Source organism: Pavona decussata, unplaced genomic scaffold, assembly GCF_977016875.1.
Source record: "Pavona decussata unplaced genomic scaffold, jaPavDecu1.1 SCAFFOLD_98, whole genome shotgun sequence".
Lineage (NCBI taxonomy): Eukaryota > Metazoa > Cnidaria > Anthozoa > Scleractinia > Agariciidae > Pavona > Pavona decussata.
Window position 1 is genome coordinate 1517501 of NW_028145514.1, and position 13376 is coordinate 1530876.

Here is a 13376-nt window from a genome sequence, read left to right on the forward strand (position 1 = left end):
CTAAACTCAAACGTGTCGTCAATGTTGATCAGTACATTCAACAAGTGGAACGAAAAGCAAACCGCCACTTACTGCTCACGATTCTTTTCTGCCATTTTTCTTTCCTACGGCCCGGCAGGGTTTAATGTAACATCAAAGAAATTAACTGATATCAGGAGATGAACATCTAATAAACACCGTTACCGGGCGAAGCGAGCTCACGACGAACCTAAAGTCTTGCTACTTGGTGTAACACAACGAACGACTAAAATATGCATATTACGAAGGCGAACGTCATTCTCTGGTTGGCTGCAAAGTGGAGTGTGATTTTTCGTTAAATTCCCCAGGGAATGTGTGCGTGACCAGACAAACTCTTTTTCCACAGACTTTCGCCTTGCAGACAGCTCTCGGTATTACGGACACCCCGATAATACGGACAGCAGCTAAATCCCGGGAAAAATAAATTACAGACGTTTGACTAAAATAAATTCCTGCTATTACGGACTCTCGCTATTAAGGACACTAACTTGCGGTCCTGAGGGTGTCCGCAATTCTGAAGGGAGTCGACTGGACACTCTTCGAGATAATATTTTTATGATGTCTACATTTCGTTCAAGCTTTTGTTTATTGTTACATAACGATAGACAGAACAAAGAAATGCTTCTTCAATGAGATATATGCGTGATTTTACTACAATGGCTCTTAAAAAAGAGAGATCAAAGCTCATTTATCATCCACTTTCAAAAATCCAAAAAGTAATAACATTGCTCACAGCCTTCTCTTGTTCTCAAAGTTGACTCTCCCCTGCCCAACAATCTCTGAGTGCTACGAATACTGATGCATCTTCCTAAAGGCCTGTTAAAATTGATGTATATGTGCTACTATCAACACATGTCAAAGGCCGTCGAAGAAGTTTGTTTCGCGCCCTTTGTTACACCTTTGTTGCGGATCAGGCGATCAAAGCCAACTTTTCGCACAGTGTAAAGGCTGAATGATATGAACTCACAAATGAAAGCTAATGAAATAACGCTAGTGCGTACAACTTACTATATATGTACTAGTTATGCAATGCTATCGAGTGGTATACCGTGAAATATCCCACGAGTGTCTTGATTTTTCTTCAGTAAACGCACGAGCCTAAAGGCTCGTGTGTATACTGAAGAAAAATAAAGTCACGAGTGGGATATTCACAGTATACCATGAGAAAGCACTGCATAACTAATTTATCCCATGCCAGTCATTGAATTAACTTTTCTGTTCGACGTCTGGTTCCAGGAATTCAAAATTAAGGTCAAAACTGGGGTATTCTTCCATGTTTTAGTTGTTGACGGTAATTTTTTCTTAATGAAAATTTTGACCTGTCGCAGGCTCTTCAATCGATCTTTTGGCGGGAAAAATTCATATGCCACGAGGAACGCCGGGTTTTTTTCGTGGAATACTAGCCAATGCATACTGCAGAATATGCAACGGGTTTCTAGCTTTCTGATTGGCTGTATTCTCTATGGCATGGGATAAATGTATATATCGTCTGTACAGAGTGAGAAAAATAATGGCCAGCAAAATGAATCACCAAACCCCCAGCAATAATATATTAGGGTTATACAAATTTCAATGCCACATTTACTGAATCAAACGGAATGTTATTGCTTTGTATTTTCTCAGGGTAAGATTACGTGTTCTAAGTTTACCCTTGAAGTTAGAACACTCTGGGGCAAAACCAGGAAATCTTTTAAAAGACTTTATACCTCGGGATTGATCAGCAGAATACTTCGGTCGAGGAACCATCGCCTGATCTCCTGATAGTTGCCCCGCGTTATTTATGAGATCAAATTTCCAAGGGCAACTATTGGACCGCCGATAGTCCCGAGACAGAACGCTCTATTCTTTTAATTTTTCACTGTTAAATTTTCTTCCCTGCAAAGTCACTGACACTGGTATTTCGAATTTACAGCTCACTAAGGTTCAAATGAAAAAGACGAACAATGTATAGGATAAAAATACAATGAAAGTTATCTGTTTATGAATTTGAAGAATAAATGAGAGGTTTACTTTTTTTTCGTGAACGAGTACTATCCATTCAAGCATTTCAGTGATAAAGTCCTTGTTTTACCGAGGTTAAATTTCCATCGACAAAAGTCAACGTCAACTCTTGCAATTCTTTCTCATCTCCATCATAAGGAAACAATACGCACGCACGCAAACTGAACGAGTTGCTGGTCAGATGGCTTGGGCACGACAGGCAGATTGTGTCTGGAAGAAATTTGAACACTAAATTTTCCGAGTCACCCATTTCTTTGGCTCCCATCCAGTAGTCCTTGTCCCACTTGCAATCTGGAACAACACTAAGCTGGAGACTATCGTCGAAGGTCTTCTCTACTCCAGTGAAATCCTTGTTAAAATCACAATGCGGAAAGCCTTCCCGCAACTCTGTACTTGACGACCAAATCTCACTTTGAGCGTTGGCCTGCTTCTCTCTGATGGCCCCGAACGATCGAAGTTGCTTGGATTCGTCATACGAAACGATGACACTGCAGCGATGTTCGCCCCGACAAAGATAAATCTCGAAAGCCGGCGAATCGCTGTCAGTCAGTTTCCAGTGGGTCAAAACACCGCCCGCGTTCGCATGCAACACAGCTCTTGCTTTAGGAAATGCTGGATGACGAAATCCTTTGCTATCAGTGTCTTCCTTGTGAATTTCCCACGGACCACTTTGGTTGGGTCGGTACGGCCGATCGGAAATGTTTTGATGAAGCACGATCGTTTTTTCCTCGTTGAGGGCCTTAAACGAGCGTACACAGTCGAAACTTCCCCTGACCGTTCCAGTGCTAGGATCCCAGAATGTCCATGAACCGGACCAGTCGGCGATAACGTTCGAACAGAAGGAACTCCACTGAGCCTCGGCAACACTACAGCCCGCCATGATGATCAAGCAACCGATTATGCAAACACAATCTAAACCTATCGATATTAACCCACTGTCACACAATAGGGGACGACTGATGGATTACACACATGACTGAAGATAAATACGATTCTGGCATAAAAGTCACGGAATAAATAATAGGTCCGTTTACTTGGTGTTAGGGTTGCCATTATTAATTGCTCCTTCTAGGAGAGTCACCCTTCTCTGTTTTATTTTGCAGTGTCATTTACATGACAGGTACTGCCAACCTAAAGCACTCTTAGAAAGGTCATCCTCCTGTCCCTAACCTCCCGTATTTTGCGGTTTCGTTACATGAGGGGTAGGGTCACCCTAAGTTTAGCCTCCCGCGCAGTCGTTTTCAGGGGACTCGTATTGCCTCCTGGGAGGAGGTTATACGAGTCCCCTGAAAACAGTGGGAGGCTACCCTAAGTCTTGCGTGGTTTATGTTTTATTCTCGCGGCTTAGCGTCGGCCTTTGGTCGACGGTAAGGCAGTTAGCAAGCGCTTTAGTGGGGTTTGGTGCCAAGGTTTTTTGCTGTTCGAACGCGCAGAAAGGGAGAAATAAAAAACAGAGGAAGGGAGGAGGAGAGTTTGACTGTTCACAGTCCCCCTATTTTCCCGTGGGATTCTCGAGACCGGTACGCTTCGATGGAGCTGCCGCCATCTTGGTTTGTAAAAGCGAGCGCGATCTGGGGAGAGTGTCTAAACTACCGAGGGGAGGGGAGCGGAGTTGGGAGGCGCTCGCTTTTACAAACCAAGAGGGCGGCGATTCCATCGAAGCGTACCGGTCTCGAGAATCCCACGGAAAAATAGGGGGACTGTGAACAGTCTAGACGAGAGTAGTCTGCAATGTCAGCCGTCTGCGCCCCTTGTGGGTTAGGGGGAGGAGACGGCTGACATTTCACACTAGGAGGGGAGAGGAGTTAATTTAATTTAATTTTTTTAAAGTTACCGTGTACGTTCAGAGAGAAAATTTTTGGATTTTCATTTCTTTAGATAAAAATAAACTTTCCAGTAAGTTCTTACAAACCGAAAAATGAATTTTAGAAAAAGAGTGAGTATTTGCCGAGAAATTGGGACGTAAGCAATTTCCACTGGAAGTTAAATTTTACTCTGATTGACAGCATATTGCTTCCTGTGTAACCACCTGTTGCGATAATTGCGCGAACGGTCTTTCTTTAGTCTTGAACCGCAATTCTTCCACAATTTCAAATATATAAATTTTCATGAATTTTCCCTATAATTCGCAAACGTTTTTGAATTGATTAATGGCGGCAAACCGATTGTGGAAATTACGCTTGAAATAATCGAGCTTCCTGTTGGAATTACACTGACTTAAAATTGGGCATGGGTAGTACCTTCCTCCTATTGATGGTTTGCATGTGACGTCATGGCGGCCATGTTGGTGTACAGGAACATTAAGATTTTTCTCCTCTGGGACTTAACTTCCATTTTTATGTACACCAACATGGCGGCAATGCAAATCATCCAGACCAGCTATACTTTCGAGTGCTGAAGATCAAAGGAAAGGTAAAATTTTGATCACAGTAGCACTTTAAAGAAATTTGTAATTGTCCGCTGATTAATCCCTGTTAACTTCCTTCAGTGGGGAACTAATTTTTACGTTTATTCAACAACGCTTCGTTCTGATGCTTAGATTCTAGATTTTTAATGTAATGATAATAACAACAGTCCTTAAGAAACGCATTATACATAAATGTTTCGATGCTCTTTATAATAAAAATTCAGCAGATTCAAATCGAGATCGAGGGAAAAAAAAGCTTTCACAGAAAACTAAGTTTTCAAAGTCCTCTTAAAACCATTAACTGAGGTACTTTGTTTTATGGCCTGTGGTAGCTCCGGTGCATGTGACACCACAACCGCCAACTTTCTAGGAAACTCTTTTTTGACGTGCAACACATCCTCGCAGCCGGCGTTTTTTTACCATAGGATAGGTACTTTTACAGTTTCAGGAAGGGCAAAATGCATCACTTACACCATTCAGCAAAGAGTAAAAATTCGCGGTGCTGAGAATATGGTGGAGAGACTTTGTACATAAATCTGCAAAACTTTGCCATCGAGCACATCTGGATGAGAATTCTCCAAAGCTTGATCCTTTTTAATAGATAATCTGAAAATACCAATATCCTTGACTTAGGATGAAATCCTTTTTGTTCTCCAAGTGCTTGGCTGCATTAAGCTCACAGTTTCGAAACTCTCTTGGCATGGCATTTTGTTGTTGGTTGGAGAACTCCGGTGTACTTTTAAAGTTGAACGATTGACATTTTTGATGTCGCAAACAGAACATCGCACACGTCATTTGACTTGAAGTCGAGATTTTTTCAACCACATGATTGAGCAGAACCCGGTCCTTTTCTACTGTGAAAAATCCTCGTAGACTTCTCAAGTCCTCTAGAAAAAGAGGAAAGTACGATGAGTATGTAATTAATTAGCCTAATAGCATAACAGAGAGTGGCTGTTGATAGGCTGTTATTTTGATCATCTGAGTTCAACAGACAATATGCACTTGACGTCATCGCTACCGTGTTGGTATATCTCAACCTCGTTCCCAGGATCCTCTCTCTTCTTCTCGTAAAAGGACCCTGGAAGCGACTGGTCACGTGGCACCCAAAATCCGGATGCGTCTCAAAATTTGTTGTTAGGGAGCCATTTAATTTATTGATTTATTTTTTTTATTGCAAACAACAATCAATCATAGTATAAGAGTGGATAGCTATTGAGCAGAAAGTCTCGGAAGCCATACATGTTTCATCAGTAGCATGGACAAAGAAGAGCCGACAATCATAGTTATGTATACTGAGTCCTAATTAGTTCTTTTAGTCCGATTAAATTGTATACATTACATGCGTATGAAACTATGGCCGCTACTCCATTGTCATTTGAGTCTATAAAAACTGTTTGTATACGCTTCATATTAGGGTTTAATAAGAAAATTAGAGTAAGTTTACATTGTCCTATAAACTGAAATTAATGGTATTGAAAACCATTGGCAAGATAAAGTATAACTATAAATTTGCCGCCTTTATAATTTTTGTGCCACTTCCGTCATGAACGCCTTGCTACGAATACTTTGCATACACGACAAAATAGCTAAAGCTACAACTTCTCTCCCATAATAAGTAAAAAGCTTGGGATTTAAAGATAATCAGTTTGAAAAGTAACACAATCGCGGACTGCAGCACTTTAGCTTAAACCTTTGTGGTAATGAGTTACATGTTGCTTAGCAGCTCTACTAGGAAGTCAAGTTGCATCAAGGGAACGCATGAGCACAACCGCAAAATTGAAATACAGAAATAAAAAAGATTACCTTGATTGTCAATATTTTCGCTAAGTTTCTGTGTGACTTGATAAGCCGGCTTCGATGACAAACTTTGAATCTCCGACACAGACCTTGACGTCACCATTGGCGCCGATGACGTCATCTCCCTTGAGTTTGAGGCTGGAATGAATGGGGTCGGAGATGATGACGTAACTTTTAATAAAGAAAACTGTGCAGGAGTTTTTACAGATGACGTCATGTCTCTCGAGCTTGAGGCTGGAATCAGTGGTGTCGAAGCTATTGATGACATTATCATTGGGGCCGATGACGCGATTACTGATGAGGAAAAGTCTCGATTTATTTCCACAGATGACGTCATTTCCCTTAATTTTGAGGTTGGAATCAGTGTCCTCGTAGCTATTGATGACGTCATCATTGGGGCTAAGGAGGAAACTCCTAATGAAGAAAGTTGTGGAATAATCTTTGCAGATGAGCTTATAGCTTGAATCATTTGTGTCGAAGATGCTGCTTTTGATGACGTCATCGTTGCCCCCGTTGACGCAATTACTAGTAAGGAAACCTGGGAATTGATTTTCACAGATGGCGTCATTTGCTGTGAGCTTGATGTCAGAATTAATGGTGTCGAAGATGCTGTAATCGATGACGTCACCGTTAGTGCCAATGATGTACCTACCAAAGAAGAAGACGGCGGAGTGATTTCCACGGATGACGTCATTTCTCTTGAACTTGATGCTAGAAACAGTTGTGTTGAAGATGCTGTTTTTGATGACGTCATCATTGGCACATACAATGGAACTACGAATGAAGTGAGTGATTGAGTGATTTTCTCAGGGGAACTTGCAATACTTGACGTTTTGGGTGCTTGTGACGAACCTGTAAAATACAAAACTGAAGGCTAATGGAATTGCGAGTATATTCTTTGTAAGGCTGCTTATTGAAAAGTAACTGACTTTTTTGGAAGAAAGTTAAGTTTCAAGAAATTAAGAAAAATGCAAATCGAATTCCATTTATCTCTTCTATCAGATTGACTTCAAAAACCAGTCAACGATAGTCAACAAAAGTTACGTGACCAAAACTTAAAAAGAAAAAAAAAAGAAATAAGAAGAAAACAACAGTAATGTTACGTTGAATAAGAGCAATTCATTTGCCTATGACGGCTGGAAATTCGAAAAGGTGAACTTGTGCTAATAATGGACCAAATTACAAAACCTGTGCTAATGTAAGGTAACAATGTCTTCCAATTCACTAGGTTAAATTTAGTGTAATATAGTTTTTCGGTATAAAATAATTGTGAATTAAAATTAATCATTTTTAAATTTGTATTTAAATTTGTATATTTTTAGAAAAATCACGAAAATTACTTTCTGTTGCCCCTTTCGGTAAGAAATAATATCTTCACCTTGAATATAGAATGACGTCGAGCTGCAAGTGAAAAACATACTGCAATCTTCCGTTTCTTTTGTCACTTGACCATTTGGACATTTTTTCTCGTTCCATTTCATCTCCTTTCTGCAGCCTGTACGTGTTCTTTGACCCTCCCCACACGTGCCTGAACAAGCTCCCCACTCTCCCCAGTTACCTAAAAAAAATTGAATAAAGAGGAAGTTACTGTCAAAGAAAAAATTGTGAAGGATGAAATGTCAGAGCCTCTACAGCTAATTAAAGCACAGTCAGCCCAAGCTTGTATCATTAGACAGCGTGTAATAATTTTAATTATTAGTGGGACGATGACCTTTGAGTGCAAACAAAAAAGGAGCATCCCATGAAAAACATCTTAATTCATAATATGAATTAATGCACAAACTGAGAATTATGTGGCCTGTTGTCTTGGTGTGAATGGTATATTGAAACAATTTCAGCTTAAGTGATAAAAGACGTTTTCTGTCTTTCTAACCGCTCTACCCTCTCAAACTACTTTTTGATGATAAGTGTGATGGTACATTTTAAGTCTGGTGAGTGAATAAGAATGATGTGTTATTCAAAGAGACACAGGCATACTCGAGTGCTCCTATTTTGCCATGCTACACATATTACAAAATATAATACAAAATACGGGTTTTTGGGTCGAAAATGAAAATTGCGAGGAAACCACGAGTCCACGAGGCCTCAAAAATTAGGTTTCCCCTCAAAATACAAGAGTGAATGATCGATACTTTCAGTATGGATGAACAAGAGGCAGAAGATCGGAGAACAAATTGTATGTTAAAAAATTAATAGTTCTTTTAAGAACTAAAACAAAGAAATCTTTTAACTTATTTTTGAAGGACCCGAGAGATGTAGAGCTAGTGATCTCAGAACTATGAGTATTAAAAAGACTTTGGGCCTACTGTAATTACACTGAATAACAAGTGGACGTTTTTTCTTCTTAATTCACTTTTTGCCTTCAGTGTAGAGAGAACGTCCATATAGGTTTAGGGAGAAGAAAGGGTAGATTAACTGGACCTGTATTTACTGGCAATGAAACTGATTTTATTTAATATTTTGACTGTTGATGTTAAAGCGAGTAGGTATAGTAATTAAATCGTTTTAATCGTAATAAGGTGCTATTTGAACAACGAAACATAGTCGGTTTTTCAAAGATGACAATTCTTCCAATTAAACCGGGGGACAAGAATAAGGATTATTCATGTAGTAAGCCATTGCACGCGTATTCATTAACTTTCGAAAATGAAAGTTCGAATACATCAGTTCATGGTGTATTATGCTTTTCGTTTACAGATCAGTTAAGTTTTCTGTACAAATTTGTCGAAATTTTTTACAGATTCTCCATATTTTGGCTCCATATCCAAGCAGTAAATTTGATGTGTTTTGTTTTTCAACTCATTGTTATTACAAGAACAGTCGACGATGCGACGATCCACCTCAAGGTCGCCCGCTCCCGTGTATTGGCGAGTTGTTGGCATTAATTTTTGAATCGCGCTTTTTGACAGGAAAAATTTAACCGATTTCATTGAGCTTTGGCGCTCTAGATGAATAATGTTTGAACTTAGAGAAAATATCACTTATTTTTTTGTGACTCTAAAAACAGATATAATATTTTTAAAACCCTATTTTAACAAAAAAAGGTGAATTACTTTGAAATCCAACAAAAGATTGTTTCCTTATTTCATCTAATAGGCCTCAGAACTCTCAAGTTTTATATCCGCAAGTTTCATGGCAATCATGACCATACAACTCGCTACCAGAATACTGGTTATATTTACTCTGAAAATACTATGCTAACGCATTTGTCAGTTGACGCAGAAATAGCGGAGGAGTGCAGCCAGACCGTCTCTCAAAAAAAAAATCTGAGCAATCGGAAACATACGTAATGCAAAATAAGCAGTACAAGAAGTTGAATTTTATGCTGCTTGCAAGTTAAAAATAAAATGTCTTATATACATCGGGATTATCACGTTTTTTTCTTTTGTTGCACCTCCAAAGTATTGGCATTACTGAGAGACTAGTATTTTGGCGTCCACGGAAAACCTTTACCAGTTTTCGCCACTGACCGTACGTTTCCTTTCCGCGGGAAAATAAAGCCGTTTAGTCGAGTCCTTCTGACTGACCGCGTTTCAACTGCCATGAATATGCTTGATAGTGTATTTACGACTTTTGATTTTGCTGCCACATTTCTCAGAGGCAGTTTACCTCGAGGGGATAACAAGTATTCATTCCCGTTTCTCTTGGAAAATGGGTGTCCAAGCAACAAACCGCCCGTGGGGAAGGGTTTCCGCCGCAGTTGAAAAGCGAACGAATATAATTACTGGACTAAATAGCTTTATTTTACCTCCAAATTTTCAACATGTGGTGTTGAAAACTTGTAAGGGTTTTCTGTAGACGCTGACGGCTATAATACTAAGAATTTTGGGGAAATTAAAAGACAAATACGCGATAATTCTGAGGAATGCAACTTAAAATAACGCTGTTTCTAGTGGCAATCGTGTTCGCCCTAGGTAAAGGATTGCCGGCACTTTTTCTTTCAATAACACTTTGGGTGACATAAGCCTTTCAGATGAGAGGTAATCTGGCCGCACTGTTCCACTATTTTTGCACCAGCTAATTCAAATCCATTGGCATAGAATTTTCAAAGTTAATTTAACAAGCATTCTATGTAGCGAGTTGTGGCATGATTGCCATGAAATTAACTTGTAGATCGATATGAAATTTAAGAGCTTGGAGAATGCGTGTACCTTAGTGCCAACCCTTTTTCTATAGCATGGAAAATGAAACACAACTTTTATTTCTGTTTTCCGTTTCCCTTCAACATTAAAAAACAGAATTCAAAGTTCCTATTTTCGTTTTCCGTTTTTTTACGACTTTGGAAAACGGAATTCCAATTTCCATTTCCGTTTTTCGTTTGTTTATGACTTTGGAAAACGGAATTCCAATTTCCACTTCCGTTTTTCGTCTTTTGTTTTCCTACGACATTGGAAAACGGAATTCGAACTTCCATTTTTGTATTTCGTTTTTCTATAGCATTAAAAATGGGTTTGAATTTTCTTTTTCGTTTCCGTATGGGACTGGAAAACGAAAACCGAATTTTCGATTGTCATTTTTTAAGAATGAGACTCGAGGTTAGCTTCGATCGCGTTCGTGTTCACTTTTATATTATAAGTCTTAATACTTTAATACTAGCAATGGCAGAGGAGGATTATTTGATACTTTTCACCGGCGAGGGTGAACGAAGAGTCGAAAGAAGACTCTAAAAATCACAAGTGACTGCAGAAAGGTTGGCTCAAATGTTTGGGATAAGTCATAACGCAGAAGCTTTAACTTTAGGGAGCTTAAGCAACGACGACGGCGACGGCAACGACAACACCGCAAAAAAATAGGTTCAATGAGCAAAAATAGTCGCTCTGCACGTGCGTTTTACATTTTGGTACATTTCTTTGCCGTCCTCTACAATACAATAACGTGAAATGACCACATTTAAGATTTTGTGGGGAACGTGAACGCACGACAGTGAATTTTTTATTTTCCGGGCTTTCTTAACTTGTACGCCACTCCTACCAATTTGATTCCTGGATAGTTCGCCATTTTTGCAAAAGTTGAGCGAGATGAAATAATCGCGAAGTAGCGCAAATGAAATAAAGATATATTTTCAGGTGACATTTTCGTTGCCGTTTCCGTCGTCGTTGCTTAAGCTCCCTAAAGTTAAAGCTTCTGCGTTATGACTTACCCCAATCATTTGTGCCAACCTTTTTGTAGTCACTTGTGATTTTTTTAGTCTTCTTTCGACTCTTCGTTCTCCCTCGCCGGTGAAAAATATCAAATAATCCTCCTCTGCCATTACTAGTATTAAAGTATTGAGACTTATAATATAAAAGTGAACACGATCGAAGCTAGCCCACGAACTGTCAACTGCGGCAGAAAACATTGGACGGGAAGCTGTTGTATCGTGATAAGTTGTTTTTCATTTATTATTATTATTATTATTATTACAATTATTATCATTATTATTATTATTATTATTATTATTAATTATTATTATCGTGTGAACTTCAGTTTCACTTCCGTTTGGAATCTCATTCTTAAAAAATGAAAATCGAAAATTCGATTTTTCGTTTTTCAATGTCATACGAAAACGAAATCCATTTTAAATGCTATAGAAAAACGAAATACAAAAATGGTAGTTCGAATTCCGTTTTCCAATGTCGTAGGAAAACAAAAGACGTAAAACGGAAGTGGAACTTGGAATTCCGTTTTCCAAAGTCGTAAAAAAAAGGAAAAACAGAAATGGAAATTGGAATTCCGTTTTCCAAAGTCGTAAAAAAACGAAAAACGGAAGTGGAAATTGGAATTCCGTTTTCCAAAGTCGTAAAAAAACGAAAAACGGAAATAGAACTTTGAATTTTGTTTTTCAATGTTGTAGGAAAACGGAAAACAAAAATAAAAGTTTATTTCATTTTTCCATGCCATAGAAAAACGGTTGGCACTAAGGTACACGCATTTTGGAGGCTTATTTGACGAAATATGAAAGAAATCCTTTTGACGTTGAATTTCAAAATTATGATCTTTTTTTGTACAAATATCGTTTTCTAAAAGGCTGACTTTTCAAAAACATTAAGTACCATAACAAAATAAATAAAACCTTCTTAAAGTTCAAACATTTGTTATTAACGGTAACAAAACTCAAAAAGATCAGTTGAATTTTTCCTACTAAGGAAGCTCAAGGCAAAATTATGATCTTTTTTGTACAAATATCGTTTTCAAAAAGGCTGATTTCTCAAAAATTTTGACTACCATAACAGAATAAAAAAAACCTTCTTAAAGTTCAAACATTTCTTATTAAGTGTACCAAAACTCAAATAGATGAGTTTAATTTTTCCTACTAAAAAAGCTTGATTCAAAAATGTTACCAACGCGCTAATAAATATAGGAGCGAGCCACCTAAAGGCAGCTAATTTGTGAGACATGCGATTTCATTTCAGACCACGATGCAAAACAACTGTCATGAAAATTTCTGCAAAACGTTGAGCCAGCTTCTCATATCTAGTTTTAAAAATTTATGTACTGAAAAAAAACGGAACTAGTTTTTTTTTCTTGTTTCAGCCTGAAGTTATCAAATTTTTCTCTTCTCCGTGAAGTCAACGACTATGAATACAAAGAAAAATCACTAAGAGTGTTGACAACACATGATATTTCTTACCTCCCGCGGACTGATACTTTTTATGCCTTTTCGCTACAGTTGTAACAAATAAGCACAGCAATAGAAACCCTCGAATTCGGCAAGGCGAAAATCCACGTATGTTTTCTGCCATAATGTCTTGGTAGCTTAATCTAAGTTCTCGTCAAGGCTCTATACCTTCGGCTCACCTGTTTGCCTAGTTACAAACCTAATGTCAAATGGCTGATACCCCATCTTGCAGTTTGTTAATTAGCTTAATTATCTTTGCCTTAAAGCGGCTTATCCTAATAGCAAGATTCTGCCAAAAATAAATGAAACCTATCAAAGCAATAGCTGCAAATATTTGTTTGGTTTTTTCTGTGGATTATAAGGGACGCAATGAAGCCCACGGATATCATATTAAAGTTTTCTTTGTTTTTAAGATACGAAAGTCAGCTGCAGAGGACCATTAAACATAGGTGGATTATTAAAGAACTGAAGCCGACGAAAAACAAACGAAAAAAAGTGGAAAAGTGTTTAATGATTTCCTGAAATTACAGGCACTCGGTTTTTTCTCGAACTAGG

At 38.4% G+C, this 13376-nt stretch overlaps 2 protein-coding genes across 2 annotated transcripts in view; both read right to left on the minus strand.

Moving 5' to 3' along the window:
• LOC146472575 (uncharacterized) overlaps positions 1–238 on the minus strand; it is a 20567-nt gene extending 20329 nt beyond the window's left edge. Inside the window, exon 1 of the mRNA XM_085119330.1 lies at positions 73–238. Coding sequence (XP_084975456.1) covers positions 73–95 — 23 coding nt within the window. The 5' untranslated portion in view covers positions 96–238. The remainder of the gene's footprint in view (positions 1–72) is intronic.
• Positions 239–4540: 4302 nt separating this feature from the next.
• LOC146472576 (uncharacterized) lies at positions 4541–13046 on the minus strand. The gene is made up of 4 exons (XM_085119219.1): positions 13001–13046; positions 7602–7781; positions 6230–7075; positions 4541–5313 (listed from the first exon to the last, which is right to left on the minus strand). Exons 1-4 carry the CDS (start codon positions 13044–13046, stop codon positions 5021–5023), a joined length of 1365 nt encoding a protein of 454 aa, XP_084975345.1. The 3' UTR covers positions 4541–5020.
• Positions 13047–13376: the final 330 nt, after the last annotated feature.